Source organism: Alnus glutinosa, chromosome 1 (assembly GCF_958979055.1).
Source record: "Alnus glutinosa chromosome 1, dhAlnGlut1.1, whole genome shotgun sequence".
NCBI classification, from domain to species: domain Eukaryota; kingdom Viridiplantae; phylum Streptophyta; class Magnoliopsida; order Fagales; family Betulaceae; genus Alnus; species Alnus glutinosa.
The window spans coordinates 1,186,323-1,202,645 of record NC_084886.1 but is presented as its reverse complement, the minus strand read 5'-3'; the positions used below and the strand labels follow the sequence as shown (position 1 = coordinate 1,202,645).

At 33.4% G+C, this 16,323-nt stretch overlaps 1 protein-coding gene across 2 annotated transcripts; it reads right to left on the bottom strand.

The window, feature by feature from the left end:
- Positions 1 to 3,411: 3,411 nt before the first annotated feature.
- Positions 3,412 to 9,836, bottom strand: LOC133858400 (agamous-like MADS-box protein MADS4). 2 transcript variants are annotated; one of them, XM_062293866.1, is made up of 8 exons: positions 9,404 to 9,836; positions 7,156 to 7,234; positions 5,706 to 5,770; positions 5,520 to 5,619; positions 5,079 to 5,120; positions 4,951 to 4,992; positions 4,459 to 4,595; positions 3,412 to 3,641 (listed from the first exon to the last, which is right to left on the bottom strand). In XM_062293866.1, exons 1-8 carry the CDS (start codon positions 9,586 to 9,588, stop codon positions 3,569 to 3,571), a joined length of 723 nt encoding a protein of 240 aa, XP_062149850.1. In that variant the 5' UTR covers positions 9,589 to 9,836; the 3' UTR covers positions 3,412 to 3,568. The 2 variants fall into 2 exon arrangements, with proteins under 2 accessions (XP_062149850.1, XP_062149849.1); XM_062293865.1 differs by having other exon boundaries at positions 5,706 to 5,773; positions 9,404 to 9,834.
- Positions 9,837 to 16,323: the final 6,487 nt, after the last annotated feature.

Genomic DNA, 16,323 nt, shown 5'->3' with positions numbered 1-16,323 from the left:
AGGAAAATCTAAGGAAATTTGTTGTTAATGCTTTAAGGAATTATGTTGTAGGAGCTTTTTATGAGTTTTTCTTATATTTAAATTTCATTTCATCATCTAAGTGTACGAAAAATTCATAAAAAAAATAAACTTGTAGACTCCGTGGTGTTCCCTAAATTTAGGGTAGTACTTTTACTTCCTTTAACATTATTTTAATATAAAAATAATTTATCACTCATCTCTTTTATCTCTTTTTTCACTAATATTTAAATAGTATAGAGAAAGGAGTAAGAAAAGCTAGTTTAATTGAAAATATGAAAGTAAAATTTAGGTTGATTCACTCGATGTAGGGGCTTTTTATAAGTTTTCCCAATATTTTTCCCTATATTTAATGAAGGGTATGAGAGTTAGGGTCTATTGCTGGTACTACAGAGTGGAGTAAAAGCATAGATGAAATTGAATACTTTGCACTTTTTTTCTTTTCTTTTCTTGTGATCTTAAAATGATACGAATTTCATGTAGAGTTTATTTTTTAAAAATGATTTTCAAAATATATATATATGATTTTCAATATATATATATATATGTGTGTGTGTGTGTGTATGTACTTAAGAACTTGTGTACACATGGCAAGCCGACTCTACCGTATAGCAAATTAGATGGGAGTCAAATAATATTTAAGACATTCTAAAATAAAACCAATTCTTCATCTTTAAACGTTATACTCTTGGGAATAATTGAGAGAATGAAAATAATAATAATATTTAATTACGTTATGAGTAGAGTTTTTTGGGCCTTGTAATGAGTATTGAGCAGTCAAAATTCTAATAAGAATTTAAAGGAATAACAATTAATTTTGATCTCAATTGCCAATTGGATCATTTGCAAGAGACATTGATTGCTTTAACATTCAATGCTAATAATATATAATTTATTTCAAACAATAAAAAGATAGAAATTATGCTACACAAGTCCAACATTCAAAATAAAACTGGAAAAAAAAAAAAAGAAATGTTAAGAAAATAGAAAGTTTTCAAAATATTTTATTCAATTATAAACCCATTTCTTTATAAGTTTGCTTTTTTTATTTTTGTTTTTGTTTTTTTTTTTCCTCTCTCTCTATTTCCCTATTAAAGTCTTATTTAAATTTAAATTATTATTTTCTTCTATAATTTCATTAATTGTTTTTCAACAACTCAATATTCGAGGCATTAAAATCATTCCATAGCTGATAAATGATTAAAAAAAAAAAGGCTTCACTTAAAAAAAATAAAAATATAATATAATTTTTAAATAAAAATATAATGTTAATATTAAAATAAATTTTTTTTTTTTTTTAAAAAAAAAACACCTTACTTAAACTTATTGCTTTAGACCCCAAAATATATAAAGGCGGCCTCATTATTTATCAGGAAGACAGGGACGGTATGATAACAATAACATAGAGAAGTTGCTTCGCATCTAGGTAAAATGTAACCGAGTAATGGAAGTATTAGGACATTGGGCCAATACATAGGCTGTTAACTGAAACACAGACCCAAGCAGTTCTACTGAGGGTGTAATTGGCATTTGCTAGTCGAAGATTTAATTTGTTTTCTTCCTTTTATTTTCGTAAGGCCCAAAGTCTTCTAGCAGACTAAGCTTGTGATGAGTTCCGACAAAGAAAGCAGAAATTGTAGCATAGAAAACATAATTTTCCCTTTTTTTTTTTTTTTTTTTTTTTTCCTATGCTTTATTATTATTATTTTTTTTTATCACAAATGGTACATGTATTATTAGAAAAGACGAAAATGATATCTCCGTTAAATTTTTTCATAAAAAACTAACAGATTTCTATGTCATCAACACGTAACACAATTAAAATTGTGACACATGTCCATAGATGCCACGTAAGTCGCCACATTAGCACTGACATGACTACCACATAATTTTTAAAAAAATTTTAAGGCTTTTTTTAAAAAATAAAAAATAAAAATAAAATCGTAGGGGTAGCTAAGGCTAGTTTTGGAGGTGGCCAAACCACTCCCGTGGGCCAAAGAAAAAAAATAAAAAGGGTTCTAGCCCTTAGAGGTGGTTCGGCCACCCCCAAAACTAGCCAGCCATCCCCCCATCTTGCCCAAAGGGGTAGCTCAACCACCCCACGTTTATTTCTTCTAATTTTTTTTTTTTTAAGCCTTAAAAAAAATATGTGGCAACCACGTTAGCGCTAAAGTGGCGACTTACGTGACATTTATATAGGGACAAATGTCGCGTTTTAAAGTGTTACGTGTCGCTAGCGTGGAAAACCGTTACGTTTTGACAGAAAAATGGACGGATGTATCATCTCAGTCTTTTCCCATAGCTCAGGTACGTACCATCTGTGATAAAAAAAAAAAAAAAAAAAAATGAAGCAAATTGAGCAAAAAATAAAAACTTGAAATCACAAGAGGCAAAAAGGTACAAAAAAAAAAAAAAAATTAATTTGGGGGTGATAATTTGTGTTCGTACGTTGGGTTTAGATCGTATCAAAACATGAGCTTAAGACTATATATGTCAACTTTAATCTGCCCCAATTAATTAAACGGTTTAAACACCTTAATTATAACCCTCTAATTTTGAGTTAAATTCGTGTCAAATTTATGAATTGTGTCAAAAATTGATAGCGTAACAACAATATCTTTTGCAGGGAGTATATGAAGACCCTTACTTTAGGTGGCCCCTTTTCAAGTAAACTACCTTATTTGTTGCATAACAATATTATAGACCTGGTAGATGGGTTTTAATTACTTTAATCATAAAACACATCTCTTATCTATATTTATATTCGATGCAGTTATATTTTGGTCCCTCATTTATCCACGTGGTTAATTAATACAAGAGTCCACCCTTTTTTAAAAAAAATAAAAAATCGTGTTGAATAGTGTCTGGCATTTCTCCACAACTAAAGTTAGAATTAACTGCTTGCAGGGATTCTATCATTCCAGGCATATATATCTCTCTCTACTCAATAAATGGTTAGTGGAGTCGATTTTTATTTTTATTTTGTTTTAAAAGAAAAGATATTTAGTAGTATATAGACTCCTCCTAGCTTATTCGTTGTTTTGTTAATTTTAATATGGTTCTGGCCATTCTTTAGGTCTTGGAGTTTCCCTTATAAATTGTACTCTAGCTTTAAGCCTTTTTTTTTTTTTTTTTAATAAATTCTTATTAAAAAAAAAAAAAAAGTACACCAGTTTGAGCTCGAGCACTTTGGTGCGTGCTCTTGGTCTAAATTAGTGACTCGTTCCTGCTACGTACCTAGCTTCCTATCCAAGATTAGTCATACAGCTTACAAAAAAAAAAAAAAAAAAAAAAAAGAAGAAGAAAGATTAGTCATGCACGAGCATGTCGTATACACATTAACTGCTCAATTCTGACATGCAAACGACAACGCATGCAACTGCTAAAAGAAAGAAGCGAGCACACACATATATATGCATACAATTAAAAAGATAGTTCCGTACTGTCATAAATGTCACTTTTCATCCCAACAGCATAAAGGATGATGATTATACTAATTCTTATGGATGGAATGCATACCATGTCTGACCATGCATGCATGCCCTTCTTATCAAGGCATCCACATGTAGTTATTCACGCTTGGGCCCGCTGAGACGACTGTCATAGGATGATCAGGCTGATATCTGCAATTCAATAAGCCAATTTGATACGTTAAGCCAATAACTATCATCCATGCATGCTTAAGCTGGGATATATTACACTTTTGGTGAGTTTGTGCATGAGTGAATTAGACATTAGAAAATCTAAGATGATCATGCGCTAGCTATTCCTGATTAGCTACCCCATATCCCAATTCTAATAAGATGAGAAAAAGGATCCTTCATCTTTGGAATTTCACTATATTTGCATGAAGCCCCAAGTGGGATGTACGTCCATATATATTGCCTGGTCCTACACTATTTGAGAACATTGAAGTTAAAAGCCATAGTTAGTTGTTCTTTTGGTTGAGTTTGGCTTGCCTCCCGTGAAAAAGTTACTGAAGATCTCCGTGTGATTCAAATAAATGTTGAAGATTGCAAGATTGAGGTAGAACTCCAGTTATTTTTTCACTATAGGCAATTTTCACTATTTATTTGAAACACAAGAGATCTCCAGTTATTTTTTCACTCCACCTAGCTAGTGAGCCAACTCCTTCACCAAAAAAATAAAATTAAAGCTGGAAGTAGCCGGCCAACTGGCTTCTTAAAGGGTGACACTGAAAAACCCTAGTAAGGATCCATGCAATTGGTTGTGAATTGCTTTTAGGCAACCAATTGTAGGGATCCCGACCAAAAAACTGAACCTCCAATTGTAATTTATGAAGAATCCTTAAAATTTTCTGGCAGTACCCATTGCACAAGGGTACTTGAAAGTATCATGAGTAGACATGGAAAAGGACTGTAATTGGCTCCTAAAATATTGAATAGGTTCCTTAATTTATAAAAACTCAGGAATTCATACCCAATTTGCAACGTGGGTTCACATAAGGGATGAAAGAAGCAATCATCCTGAGTTTGAGCAGGCTGTCGGCCATAAACCACATCGTTGGCACTTTGAATATCTAGTTGGAGGGTGTCGATGTGGTATCCATCCATCAACTGCAAATTAAGCATCAGCTGAAATTAAAAGTCATATTCATGGTATTACGATGGATAATTATATATTTTGATTATATGCTATTTGAGCAGTTGCCAAAATCATCACTTCAGTTTTTTTTTTCTTCTTTTTAAATTGTCATTTGGAGCTTACAAATTTAGTTAGTTTATGGATGACGCTTTGGCAGCTTTTATCACAAAAATTATGATTTCGTTTTCAAACGAATGCCTATGGTATAAGATATAGGATCAGCTCCATTTGATAGAGTTAGCAAGTATATATATTATAACACGAAAGAAAACTATTTAGTGCATGGCTAGAGATTAATGCTCTCCCTTCTTTGGAAAGGTTCCCTACCCTTTGTTTCAGTGTCCTATTTGCTTCATTAAGCATGTGTTCCTGCATTAATAAAATTTGAGATAAATAAGTTGGTGGAGATATAGAGCATGATAATTAAGGGAAGTTATGAAGGAGTACTCTCATACCTTACGTTGAAGATCAGTGAGCTGATCCAGCATAAACTGTGTCTGTCAAATCAGTGAATAACAAAAGTTAAACATATATATTTGAGTTTTTAACCATATGCATGCTACTTATTTGCTCAAGTACTTTTGAGAAATGTTATTTGGCCACCCTTGACATAATCATTGACCACCCTTGCCTTCTTTAATTTATATATATATATATATATATTATTTTGAAAAAAAATCATAAAACCAGACCCCAACACATTTACATGATTTTTTAGTTTCTTTTTTAATAAAAAAAGAAAAAAAAAAGTGGTCAATAATTGTGTAAGGGGTGACCAAATATCATTTCTTTTTCAAATTATACTTCCAGCTTGATGAAGGCATTTCACATTATATCTTAAATCCATGTAAATATATCCATATAAATATGATATGGCAGTTGGTATATATGTGTACCCGTATCGATCTGATTTGCTTCAGTGACATATCCAGCTGCCTTTCTAGAGATTCGAGCTCTTTGCTGCTTAAAGGGCCAAGATCTTCTCCCATAAGATTCCTATATGGTAACAATCAAATGCATAAGGGCAATATGTTTTTCCCTTTTTTTCTGTTTTGCATAACTGAGAGTAGAATTGGCAGTACCTTTGGGTTCTTTGTAGGGCTTCGTAACGTGCCTTAAGCTTCAAGTATTCCTGCTGGCTACTCAACTCCTAGATATGGTAGTATAATTTAGTTAAAACATGGAAACTTACACAACATTAATACAATTGTGACAGAGCAATATGTCTTTCAGCTCTAACTTAAGTGGCAAAAGATATTTGAATTAGGGTTACTATCGAGTTGAGTCTTGCTTGATTAAAAGAAAGCAAAAGGAAAATAAAGAAAAAGAAAACCATTGTATCCACTCAATCCTGTTGGGAAGGGGTCTTGTTTTAGTGTTAAAATATTACTTAAATTATTAATTAAACTAACCTAGCTTGTTTCTATAAACTTAAATTAATTTTTGTGTTAATTGTTGATTTAACATGGTATAACATTATATCCATAATTCATCTCTCATTTCAATTAAATATTATACGCATTGGGCTTTTCAATACTCTTTTCTATTAGTTTAAACTTTTGAAATAAGTAGTGATTTAACATTGGATCTCCTATCCCGAAATATTTTTTATTTAACTCTCTTTATATATAGCACGGACACTAATATATATGTTTAATATATACGTTAAAATGTTATACTTCAAAATATATACAGCTACTTAATTCTACTAAAATTTGATGAGCAAGTGCTTTGGCTTGGAATTCATAATATATAAAATTCAAAAAGGCACTCAATAAACTTTAGAAAAAAAATATATTAAGCATCAAATACAAAAATATATTGTAAATACAATGCAGTGTGATTCTCAAAACTATACTTAATTGGGGGTGCCCTTGATATTACTAAGATATAGTATATGTGCAATTTGCCTTTAGTTAACCCTTCTCTCAACTTCTTCTCTTCAACAACCACCTTTCCTCTGAAAGCTCCCTAGTCTAACCCATTACTCTTTATAGCCAGCAGCCACGTACATCTTTTCTAGTTAAATGGGAAAAAGTTGTACGTATAATGTTGATTTGTTTTCTATGCTAACTTAACCAACATTTACCATGTCTAAGATCGATCTTAACGTTAATTTCTGATGAAGCCCAAAATATCAATGGCTTAATGTATAAATTGCAACTTGTCAATGTTAAGAGAGAAATTGTTAACTCAAGTATATATTGATATTAATTTTTCACATGCTCTTTTGTTATTTCCCAACGAATTTGTGTTTTTCAAAGTATTTTGGCACATATATTTCGGTTGTTCTCTTCAAGACATATCCCACCTACAATTTTAAAGTAGTATTTTAAGGCACTGGTTTTCTTCCAATGTAGTTTGTTTCTATCATCATTCATTATTAATTATTACAGTAGTTAGAAAGCCGTAACCTCTACCAAAATCTATGAAACGAATTAACTTCCATCATTCAATTTGACATGCTAAATAATATAATAAAGAATGTTAATTAGGAACAAAGAAAAAACAGAATGTAAAAATAACCATTACCAAGACCTCCCTTGCGGACACATTTGGCTCTGGTGCTCCATAGTTGCATTTCTGGTACCTCTCTAGCGTTTTGAGCATGCTGATCGAATATATATTAATATAATGGAGCTTGTGAATCTTAATTTCTCAAATGTCAAGAAGCGCATATATATAAGATCAAGCATAGATGATGATCAAAAGATGTCTCAAGCATATACATATAATAAAGTGATTTCTTTGCTTGTGAAAATAAGTATAGCAGATATCTATTAATTGAATGAGTTTAAGTCTTGGGGTATCTCTGATAATGTATTGTCTTCTAGTTAGGCATTGTGTTGTCTAGCGGTTTCTTTCTTGTGTAGTGGTTAATTTGCGTACGTATAGTAGTTCAAAATTCACCTTACCTTATTCTGGCAAGTTTTGTTGTCATTTTCTAAAATGTGAATTAATTAGCTAGATCGATCTTGTACTTGATAACAATAACAATAACAACAACAACAATAATAATAATAAGAAGAAGAAGAAGAAGAAGTAAATATTTGATTAGCATGAGATGGATGATAATCATGAAAATAAACAGCAGTACTTAATAAGCATGCACACAATCCTCCGATCCTAAGTCATTAAGCATTTATACGTATTTTGCTATAAATTAAAGATTAAAGAAAATTACTCCATTAATTCTTGGCAACTACATGCATGGGCGCAGCTTAATATATGATAATATTGGTTGCAATCCTTTTAGACAGCTTAATGTTGAAAATGGTACACCAGTGAACTAATTATGCAGAGCATGGACTAATAATCTCTTAGAATAACCAATTCCTGTAGAAGGATATATAGATCCTAGCTATTACTTGATTTCATGTGGGTATGTACTCTAGATCAACACCCATAGACGTAGCTAATCTCCTGGCCTAGTGCTAAATCCCGAAACTTAGAGAAAAAGCTTCTTCTTTTTTTTAAATAATAAATAATAAATAATAAATAAATAAAATTCCTTGTAGAAACACAATGCCCTAAAATCAATTTATGAAACTTAGAGAAAAAGCTTTTTAAAAAAAAAAAAAAAAAAAAAAAAATTCCTTGTAGAAACACAATGCCCTAAAATCAATTTATTGCGCAAAATATCGTTTGGAACTAGCCAGAAGGGGAAATTGGGGGAACCCATGGATATTAGGAGATCACAAGTAAACCTACTCTTAAACTTAGCAGACTTCGAAACATGTCATTCTTGACATGAATTCGGATCTGATAGGAAAAAAATGGTTTGGGGTTAGAGATCAGAGAGAGAGAGAGAGAGAGAGAGAAACCCTAATTAAACATATATAGTAGGAGCTTTAATTTAGGAGATCATTGGGGGAAAAAAAGTAGGGGCTTTGGGAAGACCAAACCCTAAACTCCGGGACAGATGTAACAAACAGCTTCATCTTCTCACCCTTAGTCCTGATCATGAGAGAGAGAGAGAGAGAGAGAGAGATTCTGTAAATTGCTGAGGAATGGCTCATAAACTTTTTGGATGTGTTTGTGAAACTTAAACTAATTGGAGCTTTGAAGAATTGAAGGAAAACGGAAAGGGAAACCATCTAACCTAGATATCAATTATTTTCCATTTGGTTTTTGGAAGAAAATGAGAGGAAATTAAAAGAAAGGAAAAGTTTATGAAAGTCGCTTAAGAAAAAAACAGAAAATATTTAATTAATCCACTTGAAGCTTGAAGCTTGAAGCTCAATGAATTCCAGACTTGCATTACAGACACCAAACGCAGTGTAAAAGACACCGCATAGTGAAGTAAAAGATCAGATTCTTAGATGATCACTTTCAAAAACCAAATTAAATGAAAATGGAAAAATTCAGATTTTAAATGAGAGCTAGAAAAAGGAAAGCAAATAAAATAAAGGCAGAGACTTTGGAAAGCAAAAGAGAAAACAAAGAAAATAAAAACAAGATATATACGGAGTTAATACAACAGTGATCTTCTTTTTATGGCGTTTCCAGTTGCAGATCTAACAGGAATACGAACACCGAAGCACCCAACCTACTAAAAACGCCGAGACATTCACCAAAACGGCAAAAACTCCAACACCCAAAAAAAATCAACCTTTTTCTCTTTCAAATATCATCTTGGAGGTCTAAAAAGAGATGAGAAGAGAATAAACAAAACAAAAATTATAAAGGCCGGAAAAGAAGTGGCTTTCTTATATTTTTTGTTTTTGCTTTTAGAGTTTGGAAGGGTTGACAAATTGGGTTTTGTTGTTTTTGTGAATACCTTGGACTGCTGCAAAACTCGCACAGCTTTCCTCTATTGGAGAAGATGATGAGAGCAACCTCAGCATCGCAAAGCACGGAAAGCTCGTGGGCTTTCTTCAAAAGTCCGTTCCTTCGCTTAGCGAAGGTCACCTGCCTGTTGATCTTGTTCTCAATCCTCTTCAGCTCCACTCTCCCCCTCCCCATTTTCCCACAAAAGCAAATATGATCACTAGGAGAGAAAATTACAGAAATCAAAAGCCTATTCGAGAGAGCTACATATATGATTTTTTCTGAGAATCTTCCAGCCCTTTGCTTGGGTTAAGACTAACAATGATAGGACACTCTAAACAAAGCGAATAAGGAAAAGCAAATGTGCTACTACGTAGTTGTACGTGAGCTTTTTGGTTTCGTGGCCGGTTTGTGGATGCGTTCGATGCGAAAAGGATGTGGATCGGACGGTGGAGAGTTTAGGGGTGGTTGCACGTGAGAACCAGGGGATTGGAACGAAAAAGGGGAAACTGAGCGAAGTGGGAGCAACCTTAAAAAGGGTAGGGGTTGTAATGAATGGCTTAAGGTCCCGAGAGTGCTACGTGTCGATCTGTGAAGTGAAGAACTTCTGAAATCCCCTCACCATTTTCGTGTTCCGGCTATTATGTCATGTCATGTGACCTAATTAATACTAACAATTCCATACGTTTTACGGAAGAATAATGATTTAATGTCACTTAAAATTACAATTTTTTACCTTCTTGTCTATGTGATAAGGTGGTCCTTCACTATTTTTTGAGTTTTTTTATTTTTTAAAAATAAATTAAGGTGGGGGACCACCTTGCCACATAGACAAGATGGTGAAAAATTATATATTTAGGTGGTAGTGAATTATTACTCTTTACGGAATTGTCTATAGATTAATAGAAGATAATAGATGTTGAAATAAATTTTATTTAATAGAAGATGATAGATGTTAAGATGGTAGAATTTTAATAATTAATTTTAAAATAACTACTAAGATTTTAAAATTCTACAAAATAGAATATTATAAGAATTTTAAAAGATCTTGATTTATTTATTTAAGATTCAATCTAATAACCAGAGAGACAAAAGTTATGTACTTGTAAACACCTTAATCTAGTTACTCTCCAGATATTCTGAGTTCTGATCCCATATTCCCATGCCACGAAATACATGCAACTGTATATTTAAAGTCGTCAAATAACAACCTTTTATAATAACAAGTTAACAGCTTACAACAAATAAGAAACTATTTTCTTCAATCTACTCAGATCAGAAACTATTAAATTAATTTCTATATATATATATGTGTGTGGATCATACTGATAACATGGTGATTCTGATATATTCACCTTCGATCTTTAACAAGAAATAAAGATACGTTTAGAAGTTTGATGATGCAAGTAAAACTGGCGGCTAGAGTATAAACGCGACCTTGTATTTCAACACAAAAGAAAGAGAGAACATGCATGTGACCGTGAAATGGTGAAAATGCGCTTTTAGACAGAAAATAAAGAAAAGCCTTAATTTCCAGAAGCGACGCGTGGAGTAGGCACTAGACTAGACAACCCTGCTGCTAAACAATTACAAGATTGACATGATCTTTGTTCAAAAAAAAAAAGTGATTAATATTGTTTTTAACTAAAATGAAGAACAAGTTTACTTAAGCGGATGAGATCGAACGCTCATGTTCACCAAAATTTGGAAGCATGCACCTTCCCCCTATTTTTATGTTTTTTAATTAGTATAATTTGACAGCAAAATGCAGTGTATAATTGTTAATACTTCCAAGATCAGATTCAAAAGGCATGCTCTAGATAAGATAAGTATGCTTTTAGCGGTTTGTGGAACAAAAGAAAAAGAGTGAACAACAAACAAGTCACATCATTAAATATGTCTCATTAAACTGATTAATAAGTGCACGTGATAGTGGTAAAGATGTGATTGTGATAGGGTTCAGAACTAGGACGTACAATCCTACTTCAATATCGTGTTAGGAATATATATTTTCTTTTTACGAGCAATAAAAGCTAAAAAAAAAAAAAAAAAGAAGGGATAAGGTGAATTTTTCTCACTTTTGATTTTTTTTTTTTTTTTTTTTTTTTGAAAGAAAAAGAAAACGGAAATGGGAATACTTCCAAGACAATCTTGAGAAGCAACTCATTTGACAATTAAATATGCTAAAAAAATTAACACTTTTTAAAAACTTTAGTCGCAAACCAAAAAGAAAAGACATAAAAAAGAGAAATAGTGACTAAAGAGCTATTTCTTTCTATAAGAAATTATTGGGCCATTCTTCCCATGATTTTACTCCGGAGAAGGCTGAGAGGGTTGCAAATCTCATCAAAAAGAAAATTTTAGTTGGCTGTGTTGCAAAAATGGAAGCTCCTGTTATTAGAGCTGAGATTAAGGATGTTGTGTTTTCTATGAATCTGAGCAAGGCTCCAGGGCCAGATGGCTTTTCTGCAGAGTTTTATCAGAAAGCCTGGGCTGTAGTTGGTGATGATCTTTGTGACGCTATTCTGGAATTTTTTTCATTTGGGAAGTTATTGAAGGAAACGAATGCTACTATTCTCACTCTTATCCCTAAAAAGAAGAATGCTTCTTATATGAGTGAGTACATGCCCATTACTTGCTGCAACGTAGTGTATAAATGTATCACCAAAATCCTTGCAAATAGATTGATCCAAGGTTTGGATGAAGTGATTAGTTCCAATCAGGAAGCTTTTATCCCTAAAAGAGGCATTGCAGAAAATATCCTCTTAGCCCAAGAGGTTGTTTGTGATTATCATAAGACTAATGGTGTTCTTAGATGTACACTCAAAGTTGACTTGATGAAGGCTTATGACTCTCTGGATTGGGAGTATGTGCTACACTGCCTAAAGTGTTTTGGTGCCCCCGGTAAATTCATTTATTGGATTAGAGCTTGTATAACTAGTCTCAACTTTATTATTGCTTTGAATGTCACTTTGGTTGGATTTTTTCAAAGGAAGAAGGGGCTGAGACCAGGGGATTCCATTTCCCTTTATCTTTTTGTTTTAGCTATGGAAGGTCTGACTCTTTTGATGGAGGAAGCTGCTACTTCTCCTCATTTCGGTTATCATCCAAAATGTGCGGCAGTCAATTTAACTCATCTGTGTTTTGCAGATGACTAATTGGTGTTTTTAGCAGCTTCTACCTCCTATGTGACTACCATTATTGGAGCCCTTGCTGAGTTTGAGCATATTTCGGGTTTGAAGGCTAATCTATCCAAAAGTTCCATTTTTCTTGCTGGAGTTGCTGAGGATGTGAAGCAGAGTATCTTAAATATTCTGCACATGCCGGAGGGTACCCTCCCTGTCAAATATCTTGGTGTTCCCCTCATCACCAAAAGACTTACTACTATTGATTGTGAGGCTTTAGTAAACAAGATTACTGCTCGGGTAGACTCTTGACTTGCCAAAAAGCTTACTTTTGCGGGGCGGCTTCAATTAATTTCTTCTGTCCTCCTCAGCATGCATATTTTTTGGGCTAAAGTCTTTATTTTGCCTAAGAAAGTAGTCCGGTTGATTGAGCAGAAACTCAACCGATTTCTTTGGAGTGGAAGGGACATTAAAGCTCATGCTAAGGTGATTTGGAGTCAGCATTGTGTTCCAAAATAGGAAGGAGGTATTGGGATTAAAAGAATTGAAGTATGGAATAAAGCCTCTATGCTCAATCATATCTGGAACTTATTCACTAAGGTTGGATCCTTATGGGTTGCTTGGATTAATGCAAACAGGCTTAAGGGTAAATGTTTGTGGGAAATCTCTATCCCAAACTCTTGTTCATGGAGTTGGAAAAAACTCCTAAAGCTTCGTGATATAGCCAAACGTTTTATTACATTTAAAGTTGGCAATGGTTCTAGAGTATTTTTATGGTTTGATCACTGGCACCCTGCAGGGTATCTTTTGGAAACCTTTGGCCACCATATTGTTCACGATTCAGGCTTTCCTTTACGGTCTAAACTTGAAGTTGCAATCAAAAATGGAGAGTGGAATTGGCCTCCAGCTCGTTCTGATGCTTTGGTTGTAATTCAAAGCATACTCTTTGATGTTGAACTTGGAGATACTGATTTAGCTGTTTGGAATGCTAAACATGGACAGTATACATGTGCTGACGCTTGGGACAAGCTTAGAGAGGTGCACCCGGCTGTTGGATGGTGGAAATTGGTCTGGTTTCCATCCTCTATCCCTAAACTTTTTTTATTTTTTTTTGTTTCTTTTTTTTTTTTTTTTTTTTTTTTTTTTTTTTTTTTTTTTTTTTTTTTTGTTCGGTGGCTTGTTTTTCGGAATGCATTGGTCACTAAGGAGAGAATGTGTGGATGGGGTTACACTGGATGCACTTTGTGTTTATTTTGTTGTGGCGCCCAAGAGAACCGAGAACACCTTTTCTTTAGGTGTAGCTTCAGTACCCGAATCTGGACAGATATCATATCCGAGTGTTCCATTCCAAATGCTCCTTTGGATTGGGATGCTATTGAAGCTTGGGGTTTGAAGGTTTTAAGGGGAAGAGGTGTTAGAGCTAATTTGGGGAGGCTGTGTTTGGGATCTACTGTGTATAATATTTGGAAACAGAGGAATGCTCTTCTGCATAATTCCTCACCCAAAACCGAAGAATTTCTTATGGATTGTATTAGATGGGAAGTCTGTTCAAGGCTAGTGGCTAATGGGCAGTTCAAGGATCTCAACCATACCTTAGTCTTCCGCTGGAATCTGCATTTCTCTTTTAGTTTGGTTTGAGGATGCAGATTTGTCTGGTTCGGGATGCTCTGTGTGGTGGTATTCTGGTGGGTGGGATCGTCTTCTGCTATTTCTGCTTTGAACTGCAGGAAATCAGTGGCCTTTGGTTGCAGCTTTAGCCGTTGTTAAGTTTTCTTCATGGCAACATCCCACGACCAGAGGAAGATCGAGTGGCTAGGTCAAATGGGAGGTGCGAGCAAGAGTTGATTACAGAGTTTCTTGTTAATAGATGGGGTTTGCAGATTTAATGCTCTTGTAGTTGTTTGATAGTAAATACAGCAGGTTGTAGCAAGCAATAGAAGAAGCTGAGAGGGTGGCGACACTTTTTTCGCTTTCTTGTTTTGTTCTTGTGTTCTGTTCGACTACTGCTGTTTGTAGCAGTCTGTTGGGTTGTTTTGTTTGTATTCTCTCTTTGAGAATTTGTTCCAATTTTCACTGGAGGGCTTGTAATCGTTTTGAGTTTGGTTTATAAAATATTTAATTCATCCACCAAAAAAAAATAGTGACTAAAGAATCTCGTTCCAGCAGAATCCTAGGAAAATAAGAAAGATTAGCAGCAGTTTCAACAACTAATTAATAAAGCTGCTCGGGCTTCTCCTGCATTAATGACATTCTCTCGTGTTAGGAATGTTAACTGGGTTGTTTAATAGGATGATTTTAGTATGCAAGATATATGGAAAAAGCATTGAATTATTAGTATGCAACATATATATTGCTCTTATGGACCAATATTGGATCTTTATCTTCTCCTTGTTGTAGATCTATTAGGGGTGGCAATTTGAGGCAGGGATATAACACTATATATATATATATATGTCAATTTTAATTAGACTTATTTAATTAAAAGGGTTAGAGTCTTCGTTTTTAATTTGTTAATTTTGTGTTGGATTTATGTCAAGTTTGTAAGTCATATTAAAAATTGTCATCCTTAATTATGTCGCGTGTCAAGTTCGGGCCGTGTCAAGTCATGAATATAAGATTATAAAAGTCAGTCATAACTCAACCCATTTAATTAAACGGGTTAGACTCTTTTACTCTAAATCGCTAATTTTGTGTTGTATTCACGGGTCATATAAAAAATTATCAGGACAAAGATAAATGAATCACTGGTTTTGATATAAATTATGCAACTGAAAAAAGCCATTTAGAACTTAATAATTTTCTTCATATTTGTAAAATAATTTTTTATAAGAGAAACTCATTTCAAGCTAGCTAGTTCGATCAACTTAAACTATATATATATATATATAGTGTACAACATAATAGAAAATACATTAATTTTATTTTTTATATCACATTAATAAATTTTTTATTAATATTCTAATTAAAAGACTCATTACAAACTAAAACTTTTTCATACAAAAAATTACAAATTCTTTTCTACTTTAAATAACAACAATCACATTTTATTACTATTAAAATAAAATAAAATAAAATGACTCTTAAAAATTGTTTACCAAACCGAGCCCCTTGATCAGCTCAAACCCCTCTTTCCTTTTCTCTCTCAAATACAGTGTATGGCACCAGGAAAGTCCCGTACGTAATAGCAAGAGGCCGTCATCCTCATCAACCTCGTACGCATCAACAGTGACAACAGTTGTGTTCATAGCACTGTGTTTTGGGTGTATGGATGTTAACCTCCACTTCTCTAAGTTCCCCCACAACTCACTACTTACACTGCCGCCACTACGACAAATCACCAAATTTATCGGCAAAGCATCTCAAAAGAGTCAAAACCCCGGTCACTTCTTGGGATAGCTCGCAAACCACCATAGACAAGTATTTTGACAGAATTTAATAGTAGAAAGTGGTTTATTTTTTTGGCATAACTTAAGAATATCTGAGTTCATTTTGATATATATACCGCATGAAGCTAATTATAAATCAGGTAAACCACGAAGACGGATATTACATTTTTTTCATATATATATATATATATATATATATCAAATCTAATGGTAAATATATTGCTATCTCATTTAAAATTTTTAAATGACTTGACCCGTATAATAAATTCAACAAAATAAAATTCTGGCCCATTAAATGAATCTGATCAAGGATTAAGTGACCATAATCTAATGGCTATTATTCAATGAAAAAATATTTTCATACATAAATGTACGTTGATCCGTACTCTTGGTAAGATGGAAGCATTGGATAAAATCCA

Excerpts from the sequence above, each read along its gene's own strand:
- LOC133858400 (XM_062293865.1), bottom strand. The coding sequence starts at position 9,588 with ATGGGGAGGGGGAGAGTGGAGCTGAAGAGGATTGAGAACAAGATCAAC. Across the intron at positions 5,620-5,705 it reads GCCCTACAAAGAACCCAAAG|GAATCTTATGGGAGAAGATC; the intron begins GTACTGCCAATT and ends GTTACCATATAG. Across the intron at positions 4,993-5,078 it reads TCACTGATCTTCAACGTAAG|GAACACATGCTTAATGAAGC; the intron begins GTATGAGAGTAC and ends TTATTAATGCAG.